General features: G+C 39.3%; 1 protein-coding gene across 2 annotated transcripts in view; it reads right to left on the reverse strand.

Annotated features, from left to right (window-relative positions):
* Positions 1 to 2,924: 2,924 nt before the first annotated feature.
* The window catches only part of DSP (desmoplakin), a 41,914-nt gene continuing 27,054 nt past the window's right edge, over positions 2,925 to 17,784 (reverse strand). The window contains exons 14-24 of one of the 2 annotated variants that reach the window (XM_063096509.1): positions 17,417 to 17,618; positions 16,949 to 17,172; positions 15,494 to 15,660; positions 14,812 to 14,950; positions 14,053 to 14,246; positions 12,850 to 13,012; positions 12,257 to 12,340; positions 11,721 to 11,828; positions 10,889 to 10,987; positions 9,657 to 10,154; positions 2,925 to 6,870 (exon numbers count right to left, since the gene is read on the reverse strand). In XM_063096509.1, the coding sequence (XP_062952579.1) occupies positions 3,634 to 6,870; positions 9,657 to 10,154; positions 10,889 to 10,987; positions 11,721 to 11,828; positions 12,257 to 12,340; positions 12,850 to 13,012; positions 14,053 to 14,246; positions 14,812 to 14,950; positions 15,494 to 15,660; positions 16,949 to 17,172; positions 17,417 to 17,618 (5,115 nt within the window). In that variant the 3' untranslated portion in view covers positions 2,925 to 3,633. Of the gene's footprint in view, positions 6,871 to 7,859; positions 10,155 to 10,888; positions 10,988 to 11,720; positions 11,829 to 12,256; positions 12,341 to 12,849; positions 13,013 to 14,052; positions 14,247 to 14,811; positions 14,951 to 15,493; positions 15,661 to 16,948; positions 17,173 to 17,416; positions 17,619 to 17,784 lie in introns of both variants that reach the window. The other variant, XM_063096508.1, reaches the window with a different exon arrangement.

Here is a 17,784-nt window from a genome sequence, read left to right on the forward strand (position 1 = left end):
CCCCAGTTGTCCCCAAAATTCCTTTTGTAGCAGTTTTATTTTTTCAACCCATGAGCTATAATTGGTTATTGTCTCTTTTAATCTAGAACAGTCTCCCCCCCACCTCCCTTTTAAATTGTCATTGAATTTTGCCATGAGCATAGGTCAGTTGTCTTGTAGAATGTCCCTCGTTTTGAATTTGTCAGATTTCTCCCCCTCATGATTAGATTCGTTTCAAGCATTTGTTCAAGAATACTACATAGGAATTTCTGTGTTCCTCTCACGACATCCCATAGGGACACATATCTTAGATTCTGCTAGCAATGCTAAATTTGATCATTTGGTAAAGGTGATGACTACATCTCTCCATTGTAATAGGACATAATTGGTAAATAACCTGTGGGATTATACGAGGCTATAAGAATATCCTGTTTCTCAACTACCTCATATGATCCTTCACTGAATCTGTTATTACATTAAGAGTTGTAAATGATAATTCTCTAATAATATCATGCCTTCTACATTTATTATTAGCTAGCATTCTTTCCACAATTCCCTTTTGTTGCTTGTCTCACTGGAATTAGGGGCTTTTTTAATTACTGATTTATGGTTTTAAAATTCAGTTGTATGTACTCCATTAACATCATAATTCTTGCTGATGCTAAAATTGTCCCGATTTGGCCAGTGGGAGCCACTTTAAGCCACTGCCTGTGTCTCTCTGAAAAATCCCCATTAGTCCTGGAGTGCTTTCTTGCTTTCATAACCCAAGCTTACTTTGTGTATTTCCTACCCAAGACCTGGAATCAGCCCTTTGAGTTTTCCCAAATGGTTTTAACTTTTAGAATTTAATACCTTTTATTATTTTTTTTTCAAGCCTGATTGTCATATAGTTGCTTTCCTTTGCACTTTGTTTACCCCTGATGAAGGAACTGTGGAGGAAATTTTTGTAAACAGTTATTTCCAAAGGCAAATAGAGTGGTTCTCACCAAAAAAAAGAAAAAAGAAAAAAGCACCGTAAAATACAGAAGTGGGCCTGCAAGCAGACATGGGATAAGAGATGAGTTCTAGAAATAATTTACTCATACTCTGCCCACAGTCTCCTTACTTTTTATTTGCATTTCCATAGTTAGCCAAGTGGCCTGTAAAATGTGAGACCATTTTTGGATGTGATGTGACTCTCATTGAAAAGTGGTATGTATTTTTCTCGTGGTTGTACCATGTATGTGAACCAAATCAAAACTCAGCTCACATCAACCATGTCTTTTCTCTAGGACACAGCCCCATCTCATCTCAGAGCTCACTGACAGCTTTGGTAGCAGCTTGGAGGGGGTAGGAAAGATTTGCCAATTGGCTGTACTCTCTAGTTACTGTTTCAACCTGAGGAACTGCTCTGCATTGGCACTGTTAATCTGTTTAATTATCACTTTCTTGGAGAGGTTTACAGGCCCTGTTCTAGGTTAGGCCTCTGTTATGGGCTAAATTGGGTCCACCCAAAATTAATATATTGAAGCCCTAACCCACAATGTCACTGTATTTGGAGACAGGGCCTTTAAGGAGGTAATTAAGGTTAAATGAGGTCGTAAGGGTAGGGCCCTAATCTGGTAAGGAAGCCCTAATCTGGTAAGGAAGACACCAAAGCTCGCTCTCTCTCCCCTCTCCCATCCTTCCCTGCATACCCACAAAGAAAAGGTCATGTGAGTACACAGTGAGGTGACCATCCACAAGCCAAAAAGAGAGGTATAACCAGAAATGAATCCTAACAGCCCTTGATCTTGAACTTCCAGCCTCCCGAACTGTGTGAAAATACATTTGTTTAAGCCACTCAGTCTGTGTTCTTTTTATGGCAGCTTGAGGTGACTAATACAGCCTCCCAGTTCTAGCATAAGGAACTTCATTTATCCAAACACATTCTTCTTTTCCCTTTAGATTACAAGGGCTATTTTTATACCATGTATTTCTACCACGGGATCCATGGCTTCTGGCATAATGCATGGTACACAGAACTCAGTATTTAGTAAATGAAATTAATTTCAAGTCCTCCAAATTGGGAGAGTGAAAAAAGAAGAAAAGTAAAGGTGAGATAAGAAATGAGCGCTGTGGAGGAAAAATGGCTCATGCAATGAGATTGGAAATAACTTTCACCATTAAGTACCAAAAGCCCCGAATAATTTATTATCTGATCTTAATCTTTTTTGTTCTACACAATTAGCATTTCATTTGCTTTCCTATATTCTGTCTACAAAATTTGATTATGCTGACATAGGAAATTTGATTGTTTTATAATTGTCCTCCATCCCCACAAACTGCAAATGCCTTGCAGTCATGGGGCTTGTAAATCCTGCTGAATCTTCTTAGTACCTAGCCCAATACTAGACATAGTAGGTATTCAGTAAAGTTATGTTAATTTAATGACAAATGTCTGAATTTCAGTAGTTTCTCTTTGATCCAAAGGAATAGGCTTATATTCCAATTGTCCTTTGACAGAGAGCTAAGAATTCTTCAGGAATCATGTTCATAGATTCAAGGACAACTCTTTTCACTTAGGGGAAAAAATGAAACACCATCTATCTTAAGGATACCCAAAATGGAATCTTAGCCACTTCATGTTTTTTCAATGCACTGATGGTGACTTTTGCCAACGCTACCTGGTCCTCACTGTCCAGAATAAACTAGTAACAAGGTATTGACTTCTGGGCTGGCCTCTTTATGCAGACTTCTTTCCAAGGACCCTACCTGGTACACAACAGGTACTTGAGAAATGTTGAAAGAACTAACTTCAAAAGACTACTTTCTAACAAGAATTCAGAACTGAATAGTTTTTTAATGATCTTTCTTGATAAGTATTTAGTGAATAAATGGTTATAGACCTATTTTATGATAGCCAAAAAGCTGCCGCTAAATTCCCTTGTGTGCATAAACACATTATTAAATCAAAACATAAAAACTTCAAAAGTCTAAAAGTTTATTGCCAGGATAGCAAACTTTATAAAGACACCTTTTTTAAAGTACATAGGAAATGACAAGCAAAACAATCAGAAAACTTTGACCAAAGAAAAGCAAAGACTGCTGCCATCATGCACATACAAGTATAGTCAAATTAATACCAAACAAGTACATTAAAGAGTATATAGGTTACACAATCCACATCCTAAAACTAATGGAGACTCATTCCAAAATGCTTGGGTTTGGGGTGGGTGTTTTTTGCAGGGTATGGGGTGGGGGGTGGGGTAGGGTAATTTTCTCCTAACACAGAAAATGAAAATATTTAGATGAAAAACAGAATGAAGACTAAAATATCAGTGATCAATTTTTTATCTCCAAGAATAGAAATATGTGTTATAAGCCAAAACAAAGTTCAAGAAGAATTGATAAAATATCTAAACACAAGAAAATTTTCTAAACTCAATTTGTGCTATCCTTACAACTGATGACCACTTCATATACACTACATCCAAGTGTGTACTGTACTAGTTAGGATGAGCTCAGAAAAAGCCAGAACAGCCTTTACTATTTGATTTCAACCATGGCTATGTTTTCTTTAAGCATAGAAAGTTCTACTATCCTGCAAGCATCAGGTTTTCTTTTTTTATTATTTAGTAAAGTAGAAATTCATATAAATGAAGCCAAGATAGAGCAAGCACTTCCAACCAACTACTAGCGCCCAATGGAGCTACTGCTAAATGAATAGGAGTAAGAGTAGGAAGAATTTCCTGTGGCATCAAAGCTTCCTCTCCGGGACCCACTTCGGGAACCAGAGCGAGAGCCAGAGCGAGATCCAGAGCGGGAGCCAGAGCGGGAGCCTGGGGCCGAAGACATGTTGTAAGGGCTAGGTAAGCCCTTCGACGACACCGAGGCGGCTTCCAGAAGGCGTAACCCAGTGATATCTTCTACCATGGAGCGATTCATGGCATCCTTATAGGATATTTTTAATTTGGTTTTGGGGCAGGTCAGGATTTTGGCATAGCTGCTGGTGTCTTGCAGCCTCTGAGCTGCTCGGCCATCGATGAACCCCTTCCTGATGGCTTCTTCTGTGCTTATCCTCCCATGCACTTCTGGGTCAACAAGGCCTCCCGTGAGGTACTGGAACTCCAGGAAGCGCTGACCTGCCTCATAGGGGAGCCATTTCTCTTTCACTGCTTCTGCTGCCGACATCTTCTTCTTTCCCTTCACACCCTCAAAGCCAATGAAGGCTTTCTGAGCAGGCTTCAGCCTGGTGGCCATATCTTGGTCAATCAGACCTTGGGAGACCGCATCCTGGAGCAACAGCTTCTGACCAGTGGTAGGGTGGATGACGCCGCCTGTGCAGGCCTGAGCCTCCAGAAGTCTCTGACCAGTGATGCTATCGACAATGCCGCGCTCTATACCTTCTGCAATGGAGATTTTCTCCAGGTTTTCTGTGTCAAAGATGGCAGCAATGGGGCTGGTTTCTTCCAGGGCGTCAGACAGAGAGCTGCTCCTGATGGTTAAATTTCTGACAGTGGATATAGTGGAAATCTTACTTACTGATTCATGGCGGGAGTTGCTAAAAACATCATCACTGACACTACCACCCATGCCACTGCTGTTGCTGATGCCATTTTTCAAGGAAATCATGTCAGCAAATTGAGTGAGGCTGAGGCTACCAGATCGGTACTGATCAAAGAACTTCCTGTCCACAAGGCCCTTATCAATAGCATCTTGAATATCATACTGACTGCCTGTCTTCCTATCTACCAGGACAACCCTGGTGGAGCCATCTGACCCTGTGATGGTTATTTCTTCCCACTCACATTCCTGCTCACACAGTTCTTTGAAGGTTTCATAATCGATAAGGCCCTTCTTGTAGGCCTCCTGAACAGACATCTCCTTGTTGGTTTCTGGATCAACTATGACCACTCTACGCTTCCTGAGGGTATTCTTCTGTGATGTCTGCACCTGTTTCTTCTTTTCTTTCAGGGGAAGAAGACAGAGCCCCGTTGCTTCGTCCTTAATGCATCTTTCTTTTAGTTGCAGGTAGGTAAGATTTTCTTCAGTGTTGGGGTCAAAAAATCCTTTTGTATCATCACTTGGATCTGAGAGAATCTCACTGAGCTCCTCATTGAAATAGCCTCTCTTATACGCTATGTCAACTGGTAAACGATGGCTCTCCTTCGGGTCAATGATCCCACCAGTTGCGATCTGTGCTTCTAATAAGCGAATGCCGTGGCCCTTTTCGATGAGTTCCTTGTTCATGGCTTGGAACAAAGAGATAATATTTCCTGTTTCAGGATCATTATACCCAGTGACAGCTCGTTCTGCAGACAGAAGCTTCTCTTTGAACTCAATGCCCACCAGACCTCTTTTGTAGGCTTCCTCAACTGGTAACCTCAAGTTGCTAACAGGATCCACTATAAAGCCAGTAGCTGCTTGTGCTTCCAGCAACTCCAGAGCAGTCCCAGGTCGGACCAAGCCAATTTTCATGGCCTCATAAATGCCAAGCTTCTGTTTTGTGGTCTCATTGTATATGCCTGCTATGCAGCTTGAACCCTGGAGGAAGTCCTTAATTCTTTCACCGACCTCATCATAAGAAATCTGACCCGATTCCAGTTCATTAACAGTGGATGGTCTCAATATACCAGAATCGACTAGCTCGGTGACAGTCACAGGCTGTCTGATTCCTGGGAAGGACATGCTTCTCTTCTGTACTATCAGTAAGAGCAGACCGGTATGTGGTTCGATTCTGCACCGTTCCTTCAGCTGCATGTAACTGACCTTCTTTCCGGTGACTGGATCCACAAAATTTTTCTGACTATCTCGGGGATCATTCAGGGACCGATACAAATCTCTGTCAATCAGTCCACGGGCCAAGGCGACATCTTTTGGCAAAAAGACACTGTTCACAGGATCTACTATACCCCCTGAAGCAATCTGGGCTTCTAGCAGGCGCAGTCCAGTTTCTCTATCAATCAAATTTTTCTTGATGGCTTCTGAAACAGATACTGTCTTGCCTGAAAATGGATCATCAAAACCAGTGACAGCTTTTTCTGCTGTATATATCTGCTGGCGGTCATCAAAGTCAATGAGATCTCGAGCTATGGCATTGTCGACAGTCAGCTTCTCATTCCGGTGGGGATCAATGATACCCCCTGTAGCTGCCTGAGCTTCCAGAAGCATGACTGTGGGCTCTGAGAGGATTAAATTCTTTCTCTTGGCCTCTACCAAAGAGTATTTTTCCTTAGAAGGAACAGAAGCTCCGGCGATAGCTCCTGCACCCCGAAGGAAAGGCTGGATTTCAGAAGCAACTTCTTCTACTGACTTTTTCCCTTTCAACAGCTTGTCAAAGGTTGTTTTGTCAATCAACTGGCACTCATAGAGCTGCATCGCGGTCACCTTCTTCCTCAGTCCATCAAACACCAGCTTGGAGGAGTCAACAGTCCATTCGTATTCAGTCTGGGTCTCCCGATGGGACCCATATGGGCGCTGTTTGAGTTTATCGATCTCCTTCTGAAGTCGGGAGCGTTCTGTTTCCAACTGTGACTGTGTCTCCCTTGTAGAATCCTCCAACTTTCGCCTGCACCTCTCTTCAATCCTCTTGATCTCTGCTTGGAGTCTTTCTATCTCACTCCTAAGGCAGTTCTTCTCTCTCTCGCTCTTTTCTCTTTCTGACTCTATCTTCCTGATAGCCTCCTCCTTGCGGGAATATTGAGTTTTCCACTGATTCAGGTCATTCTGGATTTGCTGTTTCTCACACTCCAGGCGCTGTTTCACCCTACTCTCTGCCTCTAGAGTCACTTTTGCACGATTCAGCTCGTCCTCCAGCCTCTGCAGCCTTCCCTTGTCTTGCTCCAGAACTTTGATTTTCACCAGAAGGCTCTCTCTTTCCTGCACCACCTGAGTGCACTGACTCTTTGATTCCTGAATCCTATTAGATGCCTAGAATTTAAAAAGAAATGGGAAAAAATAATGTTTTGATCATATCATATAACTGTCATAATTTAACCTCTTTTCCTGTATTTTTTTTTTTCAAACTTGTTTACTTATTTTTCCTTTCACTGTTTTCCTTGGATATACTGTTAGCTTGTTATCTTACAAATTCATGGAAAAATTCTTTAGATATATGTTGCCACTTTGTTAAATGACTTCATACTTACTAATTTTTTTTTTCCATAGAAGGAACTAGGAGAAGTTGTAGACCTGTCTTAATCTTAACAATAACTATGGTTTGAAAAAATATGGACAGTTTTGTTCCAGGTTATCCTACCTGCTATACCTATATCTCACCTGTTACAACTATAATAAGATGTTTAATAAAGCAATACAAACATATGGATATATACACACGCCCCTCCCATACCCACACAAATATTGCCTATAGAAGTCAAATGGGTCAGATGTTAAAGAAGTTATTTTTAAATGAGGGGTTAAAAGAAGAAAAGCCAAACAAAAAGAAATGTATTAGGACTATGATCAAAAGTGCAGAATAATGCATCCAGAAAAATCATCTAAGCAAGCAAGAAAAAGTGATTTAAAAATTGTATAGAGAAATGCTTTAATATCTTCTATTTAGGACAATTTTAATTCCAAATGTACATCATAAATCACTAAATAAGGGTAATCTTCGAGAAAGTAGAGCAGAACATTCAGAGGAAGTGATTAGATGTTACTGACACACTAAAGTTCTTAAAAACAGGGCCAAACACAGGTCACACACATATGATGCAGTCAGAACAAAAGGACGAACAGCATTGAAATGATTTTAAAGTGGTTATCTGGATTAAGACAGGTAGAAGGAGAGCAATAAAAAGAAAAATTAGACTTTCAACAAGCATCCATCTAAGTAAAAAGAGCACAGTTCAGATTAGATGATAATGGAGCAAATTATCTGAGAAACAGTGAAGCTGTGATCAAATATTTGTGAATACCTCTAAAGCCTGCTTTTGGAATTTCTCAATTTCCTGTCTCAAATTTTCCCTCTCTCTCTGTAAATCATTAATCAGCCCCTGCAGTTCCAGGGTTCGGTTGTTGCTGATCTGCAGCTGGCTCCTTAGTTCCGAGATGGTGGCGTTTTTATCACTATCCGCTTCACTGCGGCCCCTTCTCAGGTCATCGTATTCCAGCCTCAGGTTCCGCAGTTCCTCCTCCAGCATCAAGTGCTCCTTGGTCAGGTTCTCTGTGAGAGACTGCAGTCTCTCGATTTCTATTTTGCTTTCATTTAAGCTTCTGCTCTTATCTTCTATCGCTTTCTGGAAATGCTCATTCCTCAAGTGAGCCTGTTTGACATTTTCTTGTTCCTGGAGCAACTGCCGCCTCAGGCCCTCGACCTCCGAGGACAGTCTCCTCAGCTCTTCCTGGGTCCTCTGCTTCTCCCTCAGGTGGCCGTCCAACACGTCCCTCTGCTGCCGGAGGTCGTCCTCGCTTCTCTTCTTGACAATGGATGCCTGCTCCAGCTGCTGGGTCAGACTGGTGATTTTGATGGCTTGCTCTTTCAATGACTTCCTCATTCCTTCCAGCTCTTCCTCCAGCTTCTTCCTCTTGCTAGAGTCTTCACAGGCTGTCCTCTTCAGCCGATTCAGCTCATCTTCCACTTTCTGCTTCTGCAACTGGAGCTCTTTCAGAGAGCTCTGGAATCTCGTGATATCCTGGTCCTTCACAGTCCTCTCCTGGGAAACCCTCTCATAGTCGAGTCTCAGGCGTATTAGTTCTTGCTCCTGAACCTTCAATTTGCTGATCGTCTCAGTGGCGCTACTGTTTGCTTTCTGCAGGTCATACTGGGCCCTTTGTAATTTTGCATTTTCATCTTCCAGGCATTTGCGTTCATTTGTTTCTTTGTCTATCAGTAGCTTCAATCTTTCTATCTCCTTGTTTTTGTCCTGGATCGTTTTGGCAGCATCATCAAGAGATTGCTTGTATCTCACACTCTCTTCCGTTCGCATCTGAGTGACCTGCCTCAGCTCAATCTCCAGCTGCTGTTTCCTCTGGGACACCTCTGAGCCAGTGGCCTTTTGCTGTTGGACATTTTCTTCAACTCTCCTGAGGTTCTCTGTGGTCTGGGATAACGTATTCTTCAGCCTCTTTATTTCTTCAGATAAGCTCCTGTTTTCTCTAGTGAGATTATCCACCTGAGCTCGGTAGCCACTGGTGTCCTCTTCCTTCTGCATGGTGAGCTGGTGGATGGTGGTCTTGGTGATGTTAATCTCCGTCTCGAACTGGTTTTTTAAGCTAATGATCTCCTCATCGTAACTGTTTCTTACCTTACTCAGTTCATTTTCATATTCCCAGCGGCGCTTGGCCTCTTCCTGAAACTCAGCTTTGAGTCTTTCGATCTCCTTGTTTTTGTCCTGAATGGTCTTTGCAGCCTCCTCCAGGGACTGCTTGTGCCTTGAATTGTCCTCTGAGCGCTGCTGGATGACCTGCTTCAGCTCCAACTCTAGGTGCTGCTTCTGTTGCATTATCTCAGAGCCGCAGGCTTTTTGCTGAAGGGCATTTTCTTCCGCCCGCCTTCGCTGCTCAGTGGTCTGCAGGATACTGTCATTCAGCCTGACAATTTCATCCTTCAGATCTCGATTTTCCCTGGAGAGTCTATCAAGCTGATTTCTAAGATTTTTGGAATCATCCTCTTTTTGCATGGATATCTCCTTGATGGTGGTCTTCGTAATGTTAATCTCTGTTTCATACTTGTTCCTTAAATTACTCATCTCCTCATTATAGTGGTTTCTTACCTTTGCCAGCTCATTTTCATATTCTCTCTTCCGGGCGCCCTCCTCCTGCAAAAGAACCCTCAACCTTTCTATCTCATACTCCTTCTCCTTGATGGCTTTCTCAGATTCCAATTTCTGCCAACCAAGGTTCTCCTTTTCACATTGCCTTGCTTTCTGCAGTTGGTCATAGTCATTCTTCTGCTGGTCAAATCTGTCTTCCACAGTCTTTCTTCTTCTCTTTTCATCTTCAACCTCGTAAGTCAGTCTGGTGATCTTCTCATTCAATTCTTTTATTTGGGCATAGCACTTGTCTAGATTTTGCTTAGCTGATTTTCCATCGAGCTCAGCTTGTCTTTTCAGCTCCTCCAGGCTCACAAGCTTAGCTTTGAACTGAGAACACTCCGCCTGGTATTTCTGCAGGTTCTGATCCAGGAATTTGTTCTTATTGCAGTTTTCTGAGTTGGCATCTCGGGCCAGTCTGAGCTCCTCTTCCAAAACTTCAATCTTGGTATTTTTCAGCTGTAAAAGTGAAATCAGAAATTATGTTGAAAGAACAACACCTCACATCACAAGAAAGAAGCAGTACTTTTCCCCTCCCACGACAACGTGCATCCCCATTTCTCTTTATAAACACACACACACCCCTCATAAAGAGTGATAAAAGACAAAAATTACTAGACAAAAATTTTAAAAATCTGGATTCTCATCATAATTCTTCCACGAACTACTTGTATGATCTTAGCAAATGATATAGTGTTGTCTTTAGTCTCAGCTTCCTCAGCTTAAAATGAGGTAATTTCTTTCAAGATCAAAAGCTTATGATTTCATAAACTATAGTCCCTTTATTTCAAGGTATAAAGTTTCCATATAAACTCAATTCAAGTATTAGAAATGAGAGGTAAATTGAACAATTGCTCAATATGAAAAATTCAAATCCACCTTGTCCAGGATGTTGTTATCCTTAATTTAACACAAAGAAATACAGCAAATTTACTGAGCAAACATTAAATGACTGTTTTTTTGGCAACGTAAAGTAGCTACAATTTTGCAAATATTATCTAAGTCCATTTAGAGCAGAGTACTGGAGCATGGAACTAACCCTAGACTTACAAACAAACTGTATTATACTAAATGTTTAGAAGAAATATAGTTTCACCAGTGAGTATATACATATCCATGCTATAATGAGGCAGTAAAACAGGGTTCTATTTTTTTTTTTATGGTGCTCCAAGGATATAGAGTAAGTAAATTACCTTCAGATCTTCCAAACTCTTCAGTATCTCACTTAAGAATCTGTAATAGTCTCCAGACCTTGTAAGTAGTTCTATGTACCGAGCATGAATATCTGCAGCCTTGGAGAAAAGGAGGGAAAGAAGATATATATATACATATGCACATATAGATATATATACATATGCATATATAGATGTGTATATATATAGCATTTTAAAAAACAAGTTCTGGGCTGGCCAGTTATCTCAGTTGGTTAGAGCACAGTGTTAAAAAACCAAGGTCAAGGGTTCATATCCCCATACCAGCCAGGCCACCAAATAAAAAAACTTTTTTTTAAGTCCTATGCCAATTTTGTTTTCTAAAACAATGCAATAATCAGATTGTAATTTAAGGAGTAAATTCCCTTCATTCATGTGTACTAGTTCTAAAATCTAGAAGTAAAAACAAAGGGCTAAGAACACTGAATTCCACTCTTGTCACTATAGGTTGTTTCCCCTAAACCATCTTACAGGTAATGTTCTCTGACATCTTCGGAAAGTTGTGGTCTTTTAGAAATCTACTATATATTTTCCACTTTTTAGAAGTCTCATCAAACCCAGAAATTTAAGCCCAATTTCTGTAAAGACCCTAAAATAGGTGATAGATTTAGATTTCCCTTAATCATTTCCTAAAACATATCATGTATCAATGACTCACACTGGAAGGAGCATATAACCTGCTATTAAACCTTTCTGAGTGCATACCGTATAACAAGGGATGAACTCAAGAGACTATAGGGAAGGCAGGCAGGAAACAAGGAAAAGAGAAGAGATGGAAGGGCAGCCTCTAAGACCTATGGAATGACATATATACCTCTTGCAGAATCACCCCAGAAGGGGACTGAACCATGGTTCTCTTGATAGGTATGTTCAATAGAGTTTCCAGTCCTGAGGTATAGGATGCCAACTGGAGTTCATAATCCTACAGAGTAAGAAAGTTTAAGAGAAACGATCTTAGTGGACTTAAAAGGAGTCACCAACAGCTACAGGTACACAGTTTTAAATCATCAAGTTGCATTTCTAATGATGAACCCCAAAAGCTATAATGTGGCACTAGTGTCCAAGCATCTAATATTACATTGTTAAACAAAGCCGTACATCTTTGTGTGCTAACTGGAGAATTTTTCATATACCATTAGTCTAAAAGACCAGCCCATTTGCATGGATATTGACAACATGCAATGAATTCAAGTTCATGAGTAACAAACTTTTATGGTTTGTTCAGGAGAGAATACATAAGAGCCATAATCACTATCTTCAATAAATTTATAATCTTTAAAGCATATCAGCAATAACGCAGTTAATAATATTCTTGATGAAACATGAACATTCTTTTTGAAACCAACATACCTTAATTGAATTTGCACAAAGTTCAGCAATTTTTTGTACTTCTTCTGATTTGTCTCGTTTGCCAGATATTTCATTATGCAAGTTCTATATATATAAAAAAACAACAACAAAGGTTAAATTATATAAATATTTTAAAATAAATGTTATTTTACTCTTTTATCACTGTTACTTGTTTTGCTTTTTTTCCCTTCGGTTTATTACTACGTGTACTGGCCTCATATTCATGCAGTTACAGCTTAGGAGATGAACATTTTTTCCATTCAGAAAAAAGGAAGCTCTCCATCTTCTTATTGCCTATAAGAAACTACTTTCTAGTCAGTACTATTTTTTTTCTGGCCTATCATCTCAATTTATAAAGATACTTTACTATAACATTGAGAAAAACATTACCTTATTTCTATGTTCATAATTGTATTTCTTTGTAAATATCTCAATTGCTTTTCCTCTGGGTATTTATAAAGCATTCACAAAATAGATTAATAATATTAAATATTCATCACGTCACACCTAGGCACTGCTGTGAAAACCAGAGGAAAAACAATTTACACCCAATTAATCTCAACACAGCTACGGAATGACAACTTGGCTTATACCTTCTGCTCATTTAAAAATCGCATGACTGTGTTGGAATCTCCAAATTTCATGGATTCTAAGGAATCCTGGCGGCGTTTGGCATCATAGAGCCATTTGCAGAAAGCTTGGTAATTATCGCGATAATTCCTCAGTTGCTTGATTTGTTTTTCCAGGTCCCATAATCTGGGGGAAAATAGATATAATAAAATCATTATCTTATTAGTTCCTAAAATATGCAACATAGAATCACCCAGCAATTCACTAGGTATATACCCAAGAGAACTGAAAACATATGCCCACAGAAAAAACTTATACACAAATGTTCGTAGCAGCATTTTTCATCATAACCTAAAAATTGGAAACAACCCAGATATCCATCAACTGATTAAAGGATTAATAAAATGTGGTATAACCAAATGAGGGAATATTACTCAGCCATAAAAAGAAATGAAAAAATAAAATAGAAAATAAAGAAATGAAGTGCTGAAACATGCTATAATATGGATGAGACTTTGAAAGCACTATACTAAGTGAAAGAGGCCCATCACAAAGGACCACATATTGCATGATTCCATTTATATGGAATGTCCAGAGAATGTCTATAGAGACAGAAAGATTGATAACATTAAATATTGTGATTTCCTGTGGCTGGGCGTTTGAAAGGTAATGAGGAGTGACTGTCAACAGATACAGGGTTTCCTTTTGGGATGATAAAAATGTACAAAACTCAGGTTGTGGTGATGGCTGCACAACTCCAAATACACTAAAACCTGGTATATAAACTATACTTCAGTAAAAATGGTTTTTAAAAAGCATTGCTAGCAAAATGGACAAGCAAGGCAATTCAGTTTAAGACCCTCATTTGCAGTATGACATTTCTTTTGCATAAGATTTAATTTTCATGAATGTTTTGAGAACACTTACTCAAAGCAGCTACTCCTTCCAACAGTTACGGCAAGAGTTTATAGGGCACAAAAGAACTTGCCCAGTGGCTTCTGCTCTTTCTCTAAGACCCTGGATGGCACCTGACATGGGTAGGTTCAAGCTCGGCTATTGTGATGTACTTTCTTTCCATTTCAAACAAAGCTGCCTACAGGCAGTCATGAAAAGAGCATCTATTAGCCTAACTTACAATACAAAACCTGTTTTTCACAGTGATCACTTCAATGACATCATCTTGGGAACAACCAAATGGGAAGGAAGTGGGGAGGAGGTTAGCACACCTGTACTCTATCTGTTTATCTATTCTTTGCCAGCGATCAGTCAGCTGCGTGACTTTTTCGCTGAACTTGCCCAGATCCAGGTCATAAAGCGGATACTGCTGTGAAGTCTGAGAGTGGATCTGCTGGGCTTTCTGCAATTCTGTCTTCATGGTGGCCAACAGTGACTTCTTCAAATTCAAGTCATTTTTTATTTTCTACAAGAGGAAAAAAATGAGTACAAATTAATCCTTTCTCTCATTGTATGCTACACAAGTCACCAAATGGAAATAAAAAATTTATAAAACTTATTAGAATATTAGTATTTTTAAGTGACAATCATTCCAGGAAAATGTATTTACTAAATTGCATTTCCCAATATTTGTTCCAGTGATCTAGTTCCTTCTGCTACCCTGTTAAAAAAGAACTCGATGTGTAAATCGGTTTGAAAAATGCTAAACATCATATTCCATTCCTGAATAATTATAATGTACATTAACATATTAAAGTTTCTGAGAAGTCCCACAGTAAAGAAACCAGTTTAACTATGTTTAACTCAGCATTCCCCAAGCTAATCTCACCCCAAATTACTTTCTCACATAATTCCTGCTAGTCACACTCTGGTAAACAGAGTTCTAGAGATGACGATTGATATCATGTGAGGCCAATGAAATTTAGTAATCCTCAAAATTCCTGAAAACCTAGTGAAGCTTTATAGTTGGGAGCTGAGTCCTGTATTATATTTCCCATAAACTGGGCCACTGTTAAAACCTTTCAAGTTACCTTCAGTCCACAGCGGTAAGCCTCCACTTTATCCAGGTCCAGGTACACAGTTTCCTCCTCAGTGAGTCTGGCTTCGTAAACCTTTAACATGTCTTCTGTTTGGAGAATAGCCTGGAGTAGTGATCTTACTGTGAATAAGCTGGAAAAAACAAGAGAGAGGTAAAATTGCTGCCGAACATTTGGCTCACGCCACTGTTAATGAAACAGAACAATATTAAAGCTGATAAAAATTTATTTTGTCTATTTTATAAGCGACAGCAATGGTCATTTTTTCCTCTATCATGATTTAGACCACTATTTCGCATTCACTGAAAAATTCTAAGTGCTGGCCCTTAGAGACCTTAGTTTTAAGATACATTAGATTTCAGAGTAGTAGAATTAATGAGCACCCAGGGCTATAGGACACTCTCTGAGAACCACAGAAGAACGTAAAGTAAACCTCTAGTAAAAAGGGCTGGCCAGGTAGTTCAGTTGATTAGAGCCAGCCTTGTAACATCACAGTCATGGGTTTGGATCCCTGTACTGCACAGCCACCCAGAAAAAAGAGAGGAGATAATCTCTACTAAAAAGAGAAACTGTAAGGCAAAAGGTCCAGTAAGCCAAGCATATAAAGCAAATGAAGTCTGACAAAATGAAACTGGAGAAAAGCAAAATATCTGAAATTAGCGTTAGTTGTGTTTACCTATTTAAATAGCCATCGGTAACACCATTGATATTTTCCAGTTTCTGAAACAGTCCAAATACCTCATTCTGTAAATAGCAATATTTTTCAGAGCCTCTGAAGTTAGCAAGCATATCTTTAAGCTGGTTGAGAACTTCAGCAATTGCTTGTGAATCATTCTGCACACTCTGAAAAAAGAAGGAAAGTTCTTTTGATTTAGCTGTGTGCTTTTTTAAAATTTATTTTTATTGTATATATTTAAGGTATATATATACATGTGGTTTTAATATACATATTCATAGTAACATGATTACTACAAGTAATCAAATTAACATATCCATCATCTTCCGTAGCTACCTTTTTTCATATGTGTGGAAAGAGCAAACTCTCTTAGCAAATTTTCAGTATACACTACAATATTATTACCATAGTTCTCCTTCTGCACATCGGATCTCCAGACTTATTCATCCTACATAACTACAAGTTTGCACCCTTCAACTTACATCTCCCCACTTCCTTCTCCTCCCCACCCCTGATAACGACCATTCTACTCTTTGTTTCTACGTATTGGACTATTTTTTAGATTCCATACACAAGTGAGATCATGCAATATTAGTCTTTCTGAATCTGGCTTATTTCACTTAGCATAATGTCCTTCAGATTCATCCATGTTTTTCCAAATGGCAGTATCTTTCTTTTTAAGACTGATATATTGCATATATTCAAGAGTGAGTATATATATATACTCCATGAAATTTTTTTATGGATTTTATAAATCCATGAAATTTTTTGAAGTATCCTCATATTCCATAATTCTGGTACGCCATGATCATATAGTGGTTAGTACTCTGTGTTGTAACTGTGATTCTTATGATTACTTTTGCCCTTAAAAAGTCCACTAAATGTAAAGGATTCAAGAAAGAGAGACAGAGTTGATCTTTCATTTCTATCTTTGGATGGCCCTATTAGCATTGTGTAAATGTGACCCTCTTACTTAGAATATATATACCTTAGACATTCCAATGCAGTGCCCAGGCTTGGTTGAGCAGAGATTATCACGGAGTTAGGTGCTGACACACCCAGGCCATAGTCACAGCTCTGCCTATGGTTTTGAAATCTCTACCAACCAAATCTCTCCATGTCAGTTTCCTGTCTATAAATAAATGTAATTCCATCTGTCCAGCCCATATTGTAGGTTGTTCTACACAGAAGGCAAATTAATATTTTTGAAAACTTTTGAAATGGATGTAGCCTGATTCACCAACCAACAAACAAACAGCAAAGGTGGTTTAACCCCCAGCTTGATAACTTCTACAAATTTGGAAACAAGGGAAAGAATAAAGGAAATCCTGCCAGAAGCCTGTTTTCTTGAAAATTAATGTTTCTTGCCTATAAACATTTAAACCAAGAGGTTTCTTTTAATTCATCTTAAGATAAATATATGTGGAATCAGGCAAAATATTAACAGATACTCGCCTTGAGCTCATTTATTTTCACTGTGATGTGGTGTGAAGATCCTTGGTCTAGAAGGAGGTTTTTAAGGGTCATCCTGCCCTCACAGTGTTCTATCTGCCTGCGAATCTTCTGGAGCTCCATCAGCATCCACGTCTCTTGCTTGTCATTTTCTCTGTTTGTTTCAATTACTTTATTATGGTTGACATCTTGGCAGGTGCCAAGATGAGTGATTTCAGTTGTGGTTACTGTAAAAATAAGATAGAGCCACAAAAATCAGAATTCCTCACTAGCAAGGTGCTAGGCCTCAAAAAACATCCGTACTCAAAACTACACCTACTTCCTTTTATTTGATTCTGAAAACTTAGTATATAAATGACTTTTGATATATACCTTTCAAAGACATTATTCTGAAACTAATTTTACGCAAACTACTTTCTTTTTTAAATGGCATACACGGCTGATACAAAAAGAAAGATGTCCCAAGCTAACCTGTCTGGTGCTGGGGGTGGCCAGGGAGCTGGATGACCAGGGTCTGATAATGCTTTTGCGCATCAGTGAACTGAGACTGTATTTTCCGCTTGTCGTCATCTCCAAACATCTCTGAGCCTTGGCTATTTCGGATGAACTCTTGGTAATGTAACTCAAGGTCCTTTATTGTCTTCATGTAATCTTCCTGCCTCATTGTTTTCAGCTAGAAGAAAATCAGGCAGAAGTGATTTACAACTTACAATTACTCCACAGTGCAACCAAGAAGAGTCTGCTGAAAACCATCCCCCACTAGATAGGTCTTAAGCCAGCGCTCATCAGAGACACATTAAGATACAAAAGGTCTTTGAGGGCTGCTGTGGTCTGAATGT

The sequence above is a fragment of the Cynocephalus volans genome, chromosome 5, assembly GCF_027409185.1.
Source record: "Cynocephalus volans isolate mCynVol1 chromosome 5, mCynVol1.pri, whole genome shotgun sequence".
NCBI classification, from domain to species: domain Eukaryota; kingdom Metazoa; phylum Chordata; class Mammalia; order Dermoptera; family Cynocephalidae; genus Cynocephalus; species Cynocephalus volans.